At 52.6% G+C, this 15,907-nt stretch overlaps 2 protein-coding genes across 3 annotated transcripts in view; both read right to left on the bottom strand.

Annotated features, from left to right (window-relative positions):
• The window catches only part of ADPRHL1 (ADP-ribosylhydrolase like 1), a 28,093-nt gene extending 19,702 nt beyond the window's left edge, over positions 1-8,391 (bottom strand). Inside the window, exons 1-2 of the mRNA XM_026447176.1 lie at positions 8,095-8,391; positions 200-364 (exon numbers count right to left, since the gene is read on the bottom strand). Coding sequence (XP_026302961.1) covers positions 200-364; positions 8,095-8,308 — 379 coding nt within the window. The 5' untranslated portion in view covers positions 8,309-8,391. The remainder of the gene's footprint in view (positions 1-199; positions 365-8,094) is intronic.
• Positions 8,392-11,322: 2,931 nt separating this feature from the next.
• DCUN1D2 (defective in cullin neddylation 1 domain containing 2) overlaps positions 11,323-15,907 on the bottom strand; it is a 40,857-nt gene continuing 36,272 nt past the window's right edge. For both annotated transcript variants that reach the window (XM_023217703.2, XM_023217701.1), the window contains 2 exons: positions 14,799-14,895; positions 11,323-13,597 (listed from right to left, as the gene is read on the bottom strand). In XM_023217703.2, coding sequence (XP_023073471.1) covers positions 13,518-13,597; positions 14,799-14,895 — 177 coding nt within the window. In that variant the 3' untranslated portion in view covers positions 11,323-13,517. The remainder of the gene's footprint in view (positions 13,598-14,798; positions 14,896-15,907) is intronic.

The raw sequence follows: 15,907 nt of genomic DNA, 5'->3' as shown, positions 1-15,907 counted from the left end.
CCACTGCCTGTGTTCCTTAGACAGACGCCCGCGCTGGCCGGGCCGACTGGGAGAGGCCCCCTCCCAACAAAGGGACTCTTGGCTGATCTGGCCCCACGGAAGCCACCTGGAGATGCCGGGGGCTAGTGGAAGACAGACGGTTAGGACCACAGGGTCCCCGCTGGATAGCTTTAGGGGGCAAGGAGAGGATTTCTCTGACCCTTTTCGTTGAACGGTGTGTGCCAGGCGAGGAGGTAGTTATTGGGTTTCAGCTGAGCGCAGCCTTCGATGGTAGCTGGGTCTGGCCGGCGTTCTGGAAGCTTCTCGACGATTTCCACATAGCACCTCACCATCTCCCGGTACAGATCATCCAGGCACCAGTAGTCTGGGGAAGAAAGGGGAGGGCAGACATCAGAGCCAGCTGTGGTGTGAGCCGTGGCCTCCCTCCCGCGGGCTCGGGCAGGCTCCCCACGGGCTCAACATCCGAGGCCACAGCCCCAGCGAGCTTCTGGCAGGGAAGGGGCAGACCGGCGTCTTCAGGGAGGTGGAGAAAGGTTTGGGGATCCGTCCTGCACAGCCCTGGCTGCCGAGGGAAGTTGAACATGTAGACAAACAATTCACCTGAGATTTCGTTCTGATTTCAGGCCTTCTAGTTTGTTGTTACACTTGTTATTCTAGTCACACGTGGGAATCTAGAAAAGACCCACCACGCTCATTTTCTTTTTCTTTTTTTTTTTTGTTTGAGACGGAGTCTCGCTCTGTCGCCCAGGCTGGAGTGAGTGGCGCAATCTCGGCTCACTGCAAACTCCGCCTCCCGGGTTCACGCCATTCTCCTGCCTCAGCTTCCTGAGTAGCTGGGACTACAGGCGCCTGCCACCACGCCCGGCTAGTTTTTTGTGTTTTTTAGTAGAGACGGGGTTTCACTGTGTTAGCCAGGATGGTCTCGATTTCCTGACCTCATGATCCGCCCGCCTCGGCCTCCCAAAGTGCTGGGATTACAGGGATGAGCTACCGCGCCCGACCCCACTGTGCTCCTTTTCTAGTGGTTCTATCCATGTGGCCACAAACAGAACCGACACTGGCCCACTCCATGGGCTTGTGACGCAGATGGTGGAGGCCGACATGCCCGGCTCCGGCTCCGTCTTCTCTTGCTGGAAACCCGGGTACCGCAGGCACAGCTGTCGCCAAGCAGCATCCCCAGCCCCACAAGCTCTGGAAACAAGGGTGGGCTCGAGGCCCTGAAAGACCCTGGGGCACGAGGGTGAAGGAGCTGAACACAGCAGACACCCGCCCTATGCCCAGCCCCCGGGAGGCCCAGACATCCTCCCACAGCAAGAGCTGGTTCTTATTTGCCGTTTTCCCTGATAAGCCTCAGTGAGGCTGTGTGTCTTGTCCAGGCTCAGTGAGGCTATGTGTCTTGCCCAAGGCCAGAGCTGGCAGATGTGTTTGCCGGCAAAGCCCGAGCACTTCTGTGATTAAGGAACCTGCAGTGTGTGGATGGAGTCCACACGCCTCTAAAACCAGAGCCCGGGCGCCCGGCCATGCCAGGACAGGCTGTGGCAGGCAGATGCCCACCGAGTTGAGACCGGCGAGGGCGTCCCTCCCGACAGCCCCTTTAACACCCAGCAGCTTGTTTTCTTTCTGTACTAAAACTGCCCTCTGGGCTTGCGGGTCGGCCCTGGGAGACGCCACTGCTCCCTTTTCCTTGGTGATGAATCCCCCACCTTGGGGGAGGGGAGGGGTGGGAATGAATGGGGAGAAGGAGGCAAAGACGGAGGCTTGGCCCACCCTCCATGGGGCAGAAATGGCACCTGGAAGCCAAAGACCTTCCCGCTGGTGGCTGGGGCCTTCCTCAGCCGCATCAGAGCCAGATGTCCTAGCACGGATGGGTTGGTGAGACTAGGAAGGGCACTTGGCAAAGTCACTCCCTCCTCGAGGACACGAAACCTCTACTGCTGCAAACACCCCGGGAGAGAGCGTGCAGGATCCCCGTGGCTGCAAACCCCCGGAGAGAGTGCAGGTTCCCCCGCGGCTGCAAACCCCCGGAGAGAGCGTGCAGGGCCCCCCGCAGCTGCAAACACCCAGAGAGAGCGTGCAGGGCCCCCCGCGGCTGCAAACCCCCGGAGAGAGCACACAGGATCCTGAGGCTGCAAACTCCCAGAGAGAGCACTTCAGGCCCAGCGGCTGCAAACCCCACAGAGAGAGCATGCAGGACCCCGCGGCTGCAAACCTCCTCTCCTCTCACCACAGAGAAAGCACGCAGGGCCCCGTGGCTGTGACCCCCCAGAGATACAGGGCTTCCATGGCTGCAAACCCCCAGAGAAGTGCTCAGGACAAGGACTCCATGTTGTGTCTTCCTACCACCAGTTCCCTGACCTGGCCCAGGAGAGGCCTCTGAAGAGTGAGGGGCAGTCCCGGGAGGCATAGCCGGCTGGGCTGTGCATGGTGTTGTCCATATGCACAGTGTTGTCATATGGGCACAGTGCTGTCTACACTCACGGCGCTGTCTATACTCACGGTGTTGTCTGCACGGCGTTGTCTACACTCACGGCGCTGTCTACACTCACGGTGTTGTCTGCACGGCGCTGTCTACACTCACAGTGTTGTCTATACTCACGGCGCTGTCTACACTCACAGTGTTGTCTATACTCACGGCGCTGTCTACACTCACAGTGTTGTCTATACTCACAGCGCTGTCTACACTCACAGCATTGTCTATACTCACGGTGTTGTCTGCACGGCGTTGTCTACACTCACGGTGCTGTCTACACTCACGGTGTTGTCTACACTCAGGGCGCTGTCTACACTCACGGCGCTGTCTACACTCACGGTGCTGTCTACACTCACGGCGCTGTCTACACTCACGGTGTTGTCTACACTCACGGCGCTGTCTACACTCACGGCGCTGTCTACACTCACGTGTTGTCTACACTCACGGCGCTGTCTACACTCACGGCGTTGTCTACACTCACAGTGTTGTCTACACTCACGGCGCTGTCTACACTCACGGCGCTGTCTACACTCACATTGTTGTCTTATGTGCAGTGTTATCCACATGCACAGTTGCCTACACGCCTGGTGTCTACATGCACAGTGTTGTATGTGCATGGTGTTGTCTACACACATGGTATTGTCTGTCCTGCATGTATGATGTTGTCATAAATGCATAGCATTGCACTGTCATAAATGCATAGCATTGCACTGTAAACACCCTGTGTTTACATGCAGTGTTGTCTACACGTGGTGGTGTGTGTGCATGGCATTGCCTACACACATGGTGTTGTATGTATCATGTTGTCTACATGCACCGTGTTGTGTATTGTGTCTACGTGCATGTTTTCTGTACACACATGTGTGTGTACGGTGTCTACACACATGTCTGCACACATGGTGTTGTGTGCATGCACAGGACTGTTTTACATCATGCCACGTTCATCACCCCAGTTCTGATTCAGGGAGGACAGAGAATGTGGCAAGACCATGGTTTGGGAGACACGAGTCCTGCAGTCTCATGGGAGAGAGGTGAGGGCTGCATTCCTGGAGGAATTAAGGTCACCTTTGCCTGCACACGAAGCCCCTGGGTAGGGTCATGGGAGAGAGGTGAGGGCTGCATTCCTGCAGGAATTAAGGTCACCTTTGCCTGCACACGAAGCCCCTGGGTAGGGGTAGAGCTGCATGGCTTTGTCCAGGCTGTGTCTAAACCCAGCGTGTGCCACTCACAGTCACCGGCACCGTCGTTCCCCGAACAGCCGTTCTCAACCCAGTCCTGGGTTAACAAGCCTAACCCTTCCTGAGTCCCCTAAAAGGATTCGTTTTATTCTGGAATTAGGTACGAAATGTCTGTATTTAACTGAAATTTAGCCTTTTCAAAACAAAAAGAAGTCCATAAAACAAAATGGCACAAAAAGCATTGTCTTTTCAGGTTAGGATTTAAGCTAGAAACAGATTTTCAAAGCTGCTACCCTCGGGCTTCTCCGGTTTCTTCCTTTGGGACATTCAACTCCTGTCTCCCGTCTTCCCTGTCTGGTCTCCCGAAAGACAAATCAGTTTATAAACCTGCCTGAGGGGCCGGGCGCGGTGGCTCACACCTGTAATCCCAGCACTTTGGGAGGCCGAGACGGGTGGATCATGAGGTCAGGAGTTCAAGACCAGCCTGGCTCTACTAAAAATACAACAAGTTGGGCCGGGCGCGGTGGCTCACGCCTGTAATCCTAGTACTTTGGGAGGCTGCGATGGGCAGAATATGAGGTCAGGAGTTCAAGACAAGCCTGGCTCTACTAAAAATACAACAAGTTGGGCCGGGCGCGGTGGCTTACGCCTGTAATCCCAGCACTTTGGGAGGTTGAGACGGGCGGATCATGAGGTCAGGAGATCGAGACCGTCCCGGCTAACACGGTGAAGATCGAGACCATCCTGGCTAACCCGGTGAAACCCCGTCTCTACTAAAAAATACAAAAAACTAGCCAGGCAAGGTGGCGGTGCCTGTAGTCCCAGCTACTCGGGAGGCTGAGGCGGGAGAATGGCGTAAACCCGGGGGGCAGAGCTTGCAGTGAGCTGAGATCCGGCCACTGCACTCCAGCCTGGGCAACAGAGCGAGACTCTGTCTCAAAAAAAAAAAAAAAAAAAACACACACACACACACACACACACAACAAGTTAGCCCAGCTGCTTGGGAGGCTGAGGCAGGAGAATCCCTTGAACTAGGGAGGTGGAGGTTGCAGTGAGCCGAGGTGGTGCCACTGCATTCCAGCCGGGCAAAAGAATGAGACTCTGTCTTAAAAAAAAAAAAAAAGCTGCCTGAGTCTCCCAACAAGTATCTCAATAAAGAAAATGCAAAATACTAACATTCAGTGAACTTGTAGCAAAATGTCATGTTTCCAAATATTCTCAGTTATTACAGCCCCAGGAGAGGCTGAGAAGGCAGTGGCCCTGTGCCCTGGAGACCGTGGCCAGGTGACACCTCCCGCCGTCCTGCTGGGCCCTGAAGTTGGGGCTCAGTGAGCCTCACGGCGGAGATGTGTCAGACGAGCCTTTGGCCACCTTCCCACACCGGCCAAGTGCTTCCTCCCACTTCGCTGGCCACTCCATTTAATCCTTTGTGACTGTGAGGCAGGGAGGCCCTGGCAGGGAAGCCACTTCCCGTTTTCCCAGGGAGTGGGGGGTGGCCAGCTGCATACCTGGGCGATGGCTGAGCTCTCTGTGCACACCTCGCCCCCAGGCCTGGCACACACACACCTGCTAAACACCTGCCGAGTGACTCGGTGATAACACGCTCGTGACATGGCCTTTTCGCTCAGGGCCACGGATGCCGCCTCTCCTGTGTGTCTTGTAGAACGCTAGACATGGCTACTTCCTGGTTCAGAGTCTGCTCTCGTGCCCTGTTCAGAGGCACACCCAAAAGCAGGGAGCCACACAGGCTGCACCTAACCCTCAGACCTGTGCTCACTGGAGCAGCAGAGCCAGGGTTTGCCAGACCACACAGCCCCGTGGCTCACGGGGCAAAGGACTTTTCAGCACAGCTTACTTCAAGATGCCAAATGTAGTTCCATTTGTACAAGTCTGCCCGTCTTTGGAAAGCAAGCTGAAGAGCCACTACACAGTGCAATTGTTATGACACCTGCAGGCCATCGTGACCTCAGCAGTCAGGGAGGGTGCTTACGAGCACGGGGACAGATTGTGTGGTTCCCGTCCAAGCTCCACCACTCACTGGGCTGTGTGGCACTGGGCAAACGCCTGAACCTCTCTGTATGTCAGTTCCTTCTCCTGTAAGACTGAGATAAAATCAGCCTCCGCGGTGATGTGAGGGGCTCGTGTGGAGGATAACACACGTGAAGCAGCTGGAACAATGCCTGGTACAGAAGTGCCGTGGAGTCAGCACTCACCATTGTCGTTTTGTAGAGGCGGAGTCTCGCTATGTTTCCTAGGCTGATCTAGAACTCCTGGGCTCAGGCAGTCTGCCCACCTTGGCCTCCCACAGTGCTGGGATTGCAGACGTGAGCCACTGTGCCCAGCCCTCACCATTGTTAACACACTCAAGGACCCCCTTCCATAGGCTACAATTTGTGATTTAAAGAACAAAGCTAAACTTAAGTGAAATTTCAACTGTGATTTTTAGTGAGTTGAAACAAACCTGCTTGCTTTGGTTTCTAGAGGGGTAAGCGATTCCAGTGGTGATCTTGGACACGTGTTTTCTCATGACACATAAACTAGACGCTGCCGCAGCGCAGTGAACCCTCCCTTCCCGTCCACAGCTGAGGACCGTGAGAGCTTAGAGCAAACTTACTTCCTTCTTAATAACAGCGCCCCACGGTGGCTCATGCCTGTCAGCCCAGCACTTTGGGAGACTGAGGTGGGTGGATCACGTGAGGTCAGGAGTTTGAGACCAGCCTGGACAAGGTGAAACCCCATCTCTACTAAAAATACAAAAATCAGCCAGGTGAGGTGGCGGCGCCTGTAGCCCAGCTACTCAGGAGGCTGAGGCAGGAGAATCGCTTGAACCCGGGAGGTAGAGGTTGCAGTGAGCTGAGATCACGCCACTGCACTCCAGCCTGGGCGATGGAGCAAGACTCCATCTCAAAAAACACACAGAAAACAGCGCCCTGAATGTCCGTAACCCTTTTAACTGTGTGAATTTCGTGTCCTGTTGGGCCGATCTCCGTCGGTGCATTTTTGGAGTGTCCTATGCCGCTGCCCTCCCTGCGGGCCTGGCAGGACGAGACCCACAGCCATGGACACTGCCATTCACAAAACACCCACCAAGTGCCACCAGAGATGGGACATGCAGAGCTGGTGTGAGTGCACACATGGCATGAGACGCCCAGAGGAAGCCATGCTCAAGAGTGAGGACCAGCCATCTATGGTGAAAACCAGCAGGAGCCTCGTCCCACAGGTGTCTGTGTGTGGGGTGCGCCTGCTCTGGGCTGCGGGGACACAAGCGTGGGGCTGCTGGTCCTAAGGGCACACAAGAGGCCACCTGGAAAACCAGAAGCAGGAGCTCCCCGACGTCAAGGCTGTGAACACTCGGACGCCTCCCTGTCTCCAGCAAGCCGGGAGCCTTATCTTATCGCCGGCGCTTCAGCTCTCCCGTTATTTAGGGACCGGCCACAGGCTCGATGGCATTCCTCCGCTGTGAGCACAGAACTAAACTGGGCGCGTCCGTGGCGGATGAAAGGAATGGTGGAGTGAACGCGTAAGTGAGATTTCAGTGACTTAGCCGCAGCCCTCAGATTTTAATTCTGCTGTGATCAACAGACAGCACCCACGAGGTTTGGAAGAGCAAATGCCTCGTAGGAAAGCTGGACTGCGTGTCTGTGCACCTGCCGTTTCCCTGAAATTCATGCAAAAGCTTGATCCTAAAATCAACTTGCTACTTAAAGGTATTTTAAGAAGCTTTGTCTCCAATCTCGTCCAATCGAGTTTACGTCATTTTCTTAGAACACATTTGTGTACGGGCAACTCTCCAAGCTGGACCATTTTGGGAGATGATGTTCTAACCTTCAGTCACTGGAATTTAGAACTAATCCCCAAACAGTATTAATGGGTCCACATTTCAAACTGGCTTATTTTACATCCCTTTGTAATGAATTTGGAACAAGAAGGCTTAATCTCTGCAGTGAGAGGTGAGCCCTCACCCTTCTCACACCGGCACGGCTGAATCACCCCTTCTCACACCGGCACGGCTGAATCACCCCTGCTCACACCAGCATGGCTGAGAGAGGCTTAATTGGCTTTAACTCTATTAGAAACAGAAGGTGCTAGGCTTAGTTAACGCTTTACAAATACAAGTGAAAAGTCACACATTTAAAATTTGAATCTTAATTTGCAAAGTAATACTGTGACCCCCAGAGAAACCACAGGAGAAACACGATCTGCCTCATATCAAATTTGAGGGTCACTGGTGTCTATTAAATTGCCACTTTTAGCAGCAGTATCATGTAACACCATCGACTGAAGGACCGCACTGCCTTCAAAGCTCTCAGGGGCTTACTGGGAGAACTTGAGCAGCCGCAGTGCTCCCTCCAGCCCACACACCGGAGTGAGGCGGGCCCGGCCCTACCTGTGGCCACAGTGCTCCCTCCAGCCCGCACACCGGAGTGCAGCGGGGCCCGGGCCTACCTGTGGTGAGGGCCTCGGCGGTTGCCATGTGCATGATGGTATTGTCACTCACGGGCCATTCTCCCGGCGAGAGTACGAGGTGGTCCAGGCCCCCAGAACGTTGCAGCTCCTCCTGAATCTTCATGCCCACAGCGCTGTTCTCCTTGCAGACATTTCTGTAGCCAAGAGCATCGCCGACGCTCGCCAGCAACATCGCAGCCTTAAATTTCTCCATCTCGGGAGGCAGCTCCTCTTACCCTACAGCTGCAGAGCGTCCTGGCCTTTGTCTCCTTCTCAGCCTGCCTTTTATAGTGGTCACTGTGTCGCTGTCAGGGGCGTCCTCTGACGGCTGGGCACTCCTTGTCTATCTCTGCAGGTGGCACCAATGAGAGGACCTTTCTGTCCCCCACGTGGGAGGTGTCAGCTTTCTTCCGCGTCTGGACAGGCACCAGCTCCTCAGCAAAGGAGTCTGCTGGCTTCTGCCAGCACCCGGAGCACCTTCAGAGCGTTGACAGAGCGGGGGCTCCTCTCGCTGTCCCTGGAAGGAGTGTGCACACCTCCCCGTGTGTGGTGCGGGGTGACACGGGAGCAAATGTGTGCAGGCGTGCCTCTCACTGCGGCCCGCTGCGGGCCGTGCCCTCACCCCTCAGGCAACAACCCATCTGCTGTCTACAGCTCTGCCTTTCCTGGACATTTCCCGGACATTTCAAACACAATGTGTGGCCTTCAGTGTCCGTCTTCCTTCACTCAACATAATGTTGAGATTAATCTGGGACATGCAGTTTTATCTTTTAGAAAACTTTTCGATGATGAAATGTTTTTGATAGAACACTTTGTAACGGGAACAAAGTCTATCTAGCTCCTGTGTGAAAAATGACGGTGTCTTCTCAGCATGCGGTGTTTAACGGCTCTCAAATAACCGGACTGCACTGTGAGGGGGAAAGTCGTCAGCAAAGCGCAGGCTTCACTGGAACCTCCCATCCGGCCCTCAGTCAGCTCAGCGTCTTTACAACATCCCTGCTAGCTCATGAAAAGAATATTAAAAATACGGAGGCAGGGAGTGAGGCAGAGTGCAAACAGCCAGGGTTCCTGGTTTGAAATAAATTAGGAAAACAGACCATGGCCCGACCCCACCCCTGGACAGGTCTCTGCAGAGGCCGGGTGCCCAGCGGGGCTGTCTCTCTCCCATCTCCCTCCTCGGGGCCTGGTTTCCATCAGACCCAGGGGAAGCGAAGGGAGTTACACCTGGACTGAAGAAATGCGTCTGATAAAAACGAAACTCGGCCAGGTGTGGTGGCTCAAGCCTGTAATCCCAGCACTTTGGGAGGCCGAGACGGGCGGATCACGAGGTCAGGAGATCGAGACCATCCTGGCTAACACGGTGAAACCCCGTCTCAACTAAAAAATACAAAAAACTAGCCGGGCGAGGTGGCGGTGCCTGTAGTCCCAGCTACTCGGGAGGCTGAGGCAGGAGAATGGCGGGAACCCAGGAGGCGGAGCTTGTAGTGAGCCGAAATCGCACCACTGCACTCCAGCCTAGGGGACAGAGCGAGACTCTGTCTCAAAAAAAACAAAAAAACAAAAAACAAAAAAACCCCCACGAAACTCTTGTAGTATGTAGTGAGACACCAGGAAGCATTTAAGTCACCGTCTGACGTTATACTAGCACTTGTTAAACCGGAGGTTCTCGAGCAGTGAGCTCATCTCATCCTCCACTGTCTGCTGGTAGAGCCAGCCATTAACAAAATCATGCCAGCTAGCATGATCCTGAGATCCAGAAACAAACGGTCCTTCAAAACCAGCAGGCAGGCCGGGCCAGTCGCTCACGCCTGGAATCCCAGCACTTTGGGATGCCGAGGCAGGCGGATCACCTGAGGTCAGGATTTTGAGACCCGCCTGACCAATATGATGAAACCCCATCTCTACTAAAAATACAAAAATTAGCCAGACATAGTGGTGGGCACCTGTAATCCCAGCTACTCGGGAGGCTGAGGCAGGAGAATCACTTGAACCCGGGAGGCGGAGGTTGCCGTGAGCCAAGATCACACCACTGCACTCCAGCCTGGGCAACAAGAGCAAAACTCTGTCTCAAAAACAAAACAAAAAAAACCCAAACACAAAAAACAGCATGCACGCAGGTTCCCTACCCAAACAGGACAGACAGGAGGGCAGCCCTTCGTTGGAACTCCCACCCGTTCTAGGCAGAGCTGCGCTGTGGGGCCAAAGCCTGTGTTCTTGAGGGGAGTGACACAGACCCCTCGCTGAGCGCTTCAGTCAATTCTCAAGCAGCGGAAACCTTTGCCAAGAGCACTGTCCGGCTCCCTCAGCAAACAGGATGGGATAAGGTTAGCCAATCAGTTTATCCAGTAAATATTTGCAGAGCCCCTACTTTGTACCTGAAACCGTGGACACAGTAACAAATATCAGAAGTTTACTCTTGGCCCCATGTAGCCTGAGGTCACAAATGGATATAAACTTTTTTTTTTTTTTTTTGAGACGGAGTCTTGCTCTGTCGCCCAGGCTGGAGTGCAGTGGCCGGATCTCAGCTCACTGCAAGCTCCGCCTCCCGGGTTTACGCCATTCTCCTGCCTCAGCCTCCCGAGTAGCTGGGACTACAGGCGCCCGCCACCTCGCCCAGCTAGTTTTTTGTATTTTTTAGTAGAGACGGGGTTTCACCGTGTTAGCCAGGATGGTCTGGATCTCCTGACCTCGTGATCCGCCCGTCTCGGCCTCCCAAAGTGCTGGGATTACAGGCTTGAGCCACCGCGCCCGGCCGGATATAAACTTAAAGCTAAAACAACACAACGACACGTACAATGTCACTGAGAGGAGCTGGCAATGTTGGTTCCGGAACGCCTGGCAGGTGCACCGCGAAGGGGCAGGTCGCATATGATCCTTAGACCCCGGTGCTTCGCCGTTTGCCTCCGATAAGGGATGGTTTCCAGCAGTGCGTGCTGGCACACGTCCCCCCTCCCGCTCCCACACACCCCCGTAAATCCTATTGTGAGATCTCTTAATTCCTCATGAGCTACCACTTCAGGCACACAGTGCACCAGAGAGGGAACGCAACGACAGAAGCTGCCTGAGGACCTGTTACCTGGCCAGGGCTGGTGGGCCACACAGAAGGGCAGGGGCTTGCCGGCTGGTTGCTAGCTGGGGGCTGTTCTGTCATCCTGGGACAAGGGCTCAGAGGCTGACACCTGTAGGCAGGCATCCCTGCAGCCGAGGAGAAATCGAAAGGAAACCACACCCGAGATAAAATAATTTAATGCTTCTGTTCTCAGCATTTCACAGCATGCAGGACTCAAATTTATACAACAGAAGAAAAAAACTCACAATTTCTGGAAAAGCCTTTGTCCAGTGATATTTTGATACCTATTGACAATCTCAGAACTTTAAATCTCAAAAACAAAAAAGGACTGCGGATCTCCGTGATTTATACAGAATTATCTGAATTCTGTAAACTTTTCTGAACAGAACAATTACATGTCAAGAATCCATGAAGCCTCCAAGATGTGCTCACATTTTTGAGGTTTTTATTAAAGCCAGTTTTTATTGTATTAAACAAATGCTCTCTGAGAATCGAAGACTTCTAAAGTAGACAGGCCCAGTTTCCCGTTAAGAGTTCTGGAAGCAGAGCCTGGGGAAGGTCTGTGACTTGCCCATCGCTGGAGCACCAGAAGCCAGCGGGGGCCAGGAGGGGTCTCCAGGCTGCAGGTCCCTTCCAGTCCTGTCCCTGCTGCCCTCTGTGACCATCTCTGCTGAGAAGCATCGACAGTTCGTCCTGAAGCCGCCAAGCTCACGAACCTCAGCCATCAGATGTTCCTGAAGCACAGGGCGAGTCCTGTTCTCAGAAGCCAACCCAGCTGTGCGTCTGGGCTCTGCTCTCTCACACCGCAGCTAGATCATCTGCGGCGACTCTCCTCTCCTGGGAAGCATCTCCAGCTGGTCCACGTCCTGCACGGTGCTGCAGGGGGGCAGCAAGGCACGCTTGTGACATGAGGGTCTCGGCACATGTGAGGTAGGGTCAGCAGTGAGGTCCACAACTCGACACACGCCCTCCACACCTGGGCGGCACTTGTGGGTACCCCTCAACCAGGCGGCCACGAAAAACAGATGAAAACACGGCACAAAGACAGACTTCAGCTCACCAATCAGTTGAAGGTTTTGGGGTTGGGTTTTTTTGGACAACGATGTACATTTTAGCTTTCGAATGTGCACAGGGGCACAAAGGTTCGGACGCTGGCACCATGGGCACCACGTGCACCACAGGAGGGTGGAAAAAACCAACTCATTCGATTTTATTGTATTGATTTATTTTTTAATTTATTGAGACAGAATCTCACTCTGTCGTCCAGGATGGAGTGCAGTGGTGCAATCTCGAATCACCGTAACCTCCGACTCCTGGGTTCAAGTGATTCTCCTGCCTCAGCCTCCCGAGTAGCTCAGATTACAAGCATGTGCCACTACGCCCGGCTAATTTTTGTATTTTTAGTAGAGATGGGGTTTCACCATGTTGGCCAGGCTAGTCTCGAACTCCTGACCTCAGGCAATCCACCTGCCTCAGCCTCCCAAAGTGCTGGGATTACAGGCGTGGGCCACCGGGCCTGGCCTCGATTTTAAAATCTACAATTCATCACTCATGAAAGAAATGTTTTCCATGGAAAAATGTCTTTTAAAATGTAACTAAAATATATTTTTTAAAAACACACTTTATGAAGTTTCTCAGGTCAAATAACATTTAAGTAAGAGGGGTCCACTGATGTCTAAACGGTGTGAGATAAACTGCTGGAATTGTGCCATGTGTGCTGTTGCTGTGCAAAGCTACATGGGGACTGAGAACCATAAAATGATTTTCAGATGTATGTCTAGAGAAAATGGAAACAAAAATAGAGCTGGTAAATCTAGATATTCGATAATTCAAAAAATATAAATCTTGAATTCCTGGCACCAATTTTAAAAAACATTAGACTCTATGACAAGATCATCTCCTTTAGGGCACATTCTTAACAGCTTTGACTTATATAAAAATGCAGCATCCTGCAGAGGACACATGCCGTGCTTCCAGTGCGACTGCAACATCATTCGGCGGCGTTCGGCGGGCCGCTGGTTCGCCTGATGGCGCAAGCAAAGCAGCATGCTCTGCGGCGCCACGGCTCTACCTTAGTGTTTTGTAAATACTAAAAAATCATGCAGAAATCTCCTAACGCAACAGCTATGATGACAAATCTCCAAACATCCCAAAGCAGCCATGTCCTGGGGAACTTCCTGCGGTGTCCACAAAGCAGCTGCTGCTGTCCTCCAGCAGAATAGCATGGCTCCTCTGGTTCCATGGCTGGTCAAGAAGGACTTCTGGAATCAGTAACGATGCACCCAGGAACTGACCGAAATCTCCTTGCAGGATACAAATCATTTCGTAATCTTACTCCTGCTGAACTTGCTGCCTAGAAAAGGCTGCGTTTTCCACCCGTCACTACTGGCCGTGCATATTCTACAAAATCATCTATAAGAACAGGCCAAGCTCCTAAAGGAAAGCAAGCAAACAGAAAACCCGTTAGAGCACCGTTTTTATCTTCAAAGCATTGTGTCACATATCAATCCAACATTTACATTTCAAGAACCCAAATGATTTGAGATCCGTATCATTTGTGTTTCACAGAATGAACCAGCCCAAGTCACCCAGTTCTTTTGCCCTAGCACAGCCAGGTCGGGAGCCCTGGTGTGTGCGTGCTGGTATGTCTAGGGGGCTGTGGGCTCACAGTGGCCCCGCTTGCTCCATGAGTGCCCCAGGCAGTCACACCAGCTGCTCAGGAAGGGAGCTAAATGGACCCACTCAGAGCAGGAGGCACATTCCTCAGGTCATTGGCATTCTTGCCAGCAGGGAGTGCTGCCTCCTGCGGCTCTTCCCCAGTGGGACCACCCCATCGTGCCCTTCCCTTCCCCACCCTGGCAGCCCCGAGGGCCCTCTGAGCTCCTGCACTGCTGCCTCAATCCTGGAAGCTGTGCTTCTGTCAATGAAATTCAATGATCCCTTCTTTCACTTGACAAGCATTTACTGGGTGCCTCTGATCTAGGGACAGTGCAAAGTGTGCAGGACACAGAGAAATAGACGCTAAAACAGGCAGACAGCCATGTTAACCACCCGTTAAAGGCACGGCGCCAGTGCCCAGAACAGATCACTGCCTGCCGAGGGGGCAGGGAGGAAGCAAAGTGGGTGGGAGTCTAGAGGGGAGGCCTTCCAACCGGAGACCATCCCTCCCAAAGGTGGCAGCGTGCCCAGCACACAGCAGGCTCCAAAGGTCCTCCAATGCAGCGTCCTAAACACAGGGGGAGACAAATACATCGAGATATATTTATGTAAGAAGACAGGAGCTGGAATCTCTGAGGAAGCCTGAAGAGCGCAGTGTGGAACTGACCTAAGGCATCATGTGTGACTGAGCATCTGGGAGTGGTGGTTTCCGAACACCTAACTCCATGGCTCCACCGTGGGAGTCTCTGCACATCCAATTTTGAAATGCTTTGGCTTAGAGGACTGTCTTCTTGATTTACACTAAATATAAAGCCGTATTTTTCTTTTGTATGATTTACAGAAAATAAGGAAGGGGGTAGGTAGTATTATCACCACCCCCATCTCAGTGACAGGGTCACCACTTTAGAGGCAGGAAAAGTTAACATCCTCAGGTGTAAGCCTTTCGGTCAATCATCTGAAGCACAACTTCCGGTACCTTCTTCATCGTAGTTAGACATATCATCTGCAATCATGTTTCCAAAGTCCAGGAGGAGGTTCCAGGTGTCCCTTGGAATTGATCTTTTGTGATGTTCCTAATATATAAGGAGAAAAAAAAACCCACCAGATTTAAAATACAGAGCTTAACTCTCATACATTCTAGTGGCCTAGCGATCTTCAATTAATGATCTTCATTAATTTGATTAGGAACAAGTACAATAACATTGTTAAAAGTAATAGTGTTCTGCATAAATGTTAAGTGCTACAACAATGCCAATGTCCAAATATAGAAAGCGGCTTATTTAAAAACAAAACATTTTAAATATTACAATTATAAACTCCTGTTTTGTCACACAGAAGGGCAGCATTTTAATCTCGTTACCTGCCCATCAGCTGCATGTATATATATACATTCATGAACAGCTCATAAGCTTGTCTTACATTTTAAAACATTAACTGCTATCGAATTACATGTAGTTTTCCGCAATTTGTTTTTTCCCCACTCAGCATAACGTTTGAAGCGTATGCAGGCTGACTTGTTTGCATTTGTTTGCGTGGCTCCAAAGCTGTGCTCCATCGCACCAATATTCTGACTTTTTAGTCCGTTCTCCTTTGGATGGTCACTGGCTTTTCCAGTGTTCTGCTGTTACGATGACACTGTGAGCGCCTTCATCTCCATTTCCACACACAAGAGCGTGAGGTTCTCTGGGAAACATCTATGACTTAGGTTTGACCCAGGCAAGGCGTAAGGGGGCTGTGGGCACAGCATTACTGACCTCTGGATATTTTGAGAGAAGTAATATGGCACATGATGTGATGAAACACACAGCTGCAAAGGTGCCTCTCCATGGCAAACCCACAGAACTGAACAACATCACCTTCCACAAACAGCTCCGCCCCCTGCCTGCCATGCTCTCCGGGTGCCACCCGCAGTACTGAGTGACACCACCTTCCACAGACAGCTCCGTCCCCACCTGCCATGCTCTCTGGGTGCCACCTGCAGTACTGAGTGATACCACCTTCCACAGACAGCTCTGCCCCCTGCCTGCCATGCTCTCCTGGTGCCACCCGCAGGACTCAGTGACATCACCTTCCACAGACAGCTCC

This window comes from Piliocolobus tephrosceles, chromosome X, assembly GCF_002776525.5.
Source record: "Piliocolobus tephrosceles isolate RC106 chromosome X, ASM277652v3, whole genome shotgun sequence".
NCBI lineage: Eukaryota > Metazoa > Chordata > Mammalia > Primates > Cercopithecidae > Piliocolobus > Piliocolobus tephrosceles.
Note: the sequence above shows the minus strand (reverse complement) of the source record. Positions and strands in the feature narration are given on the sequence as shown.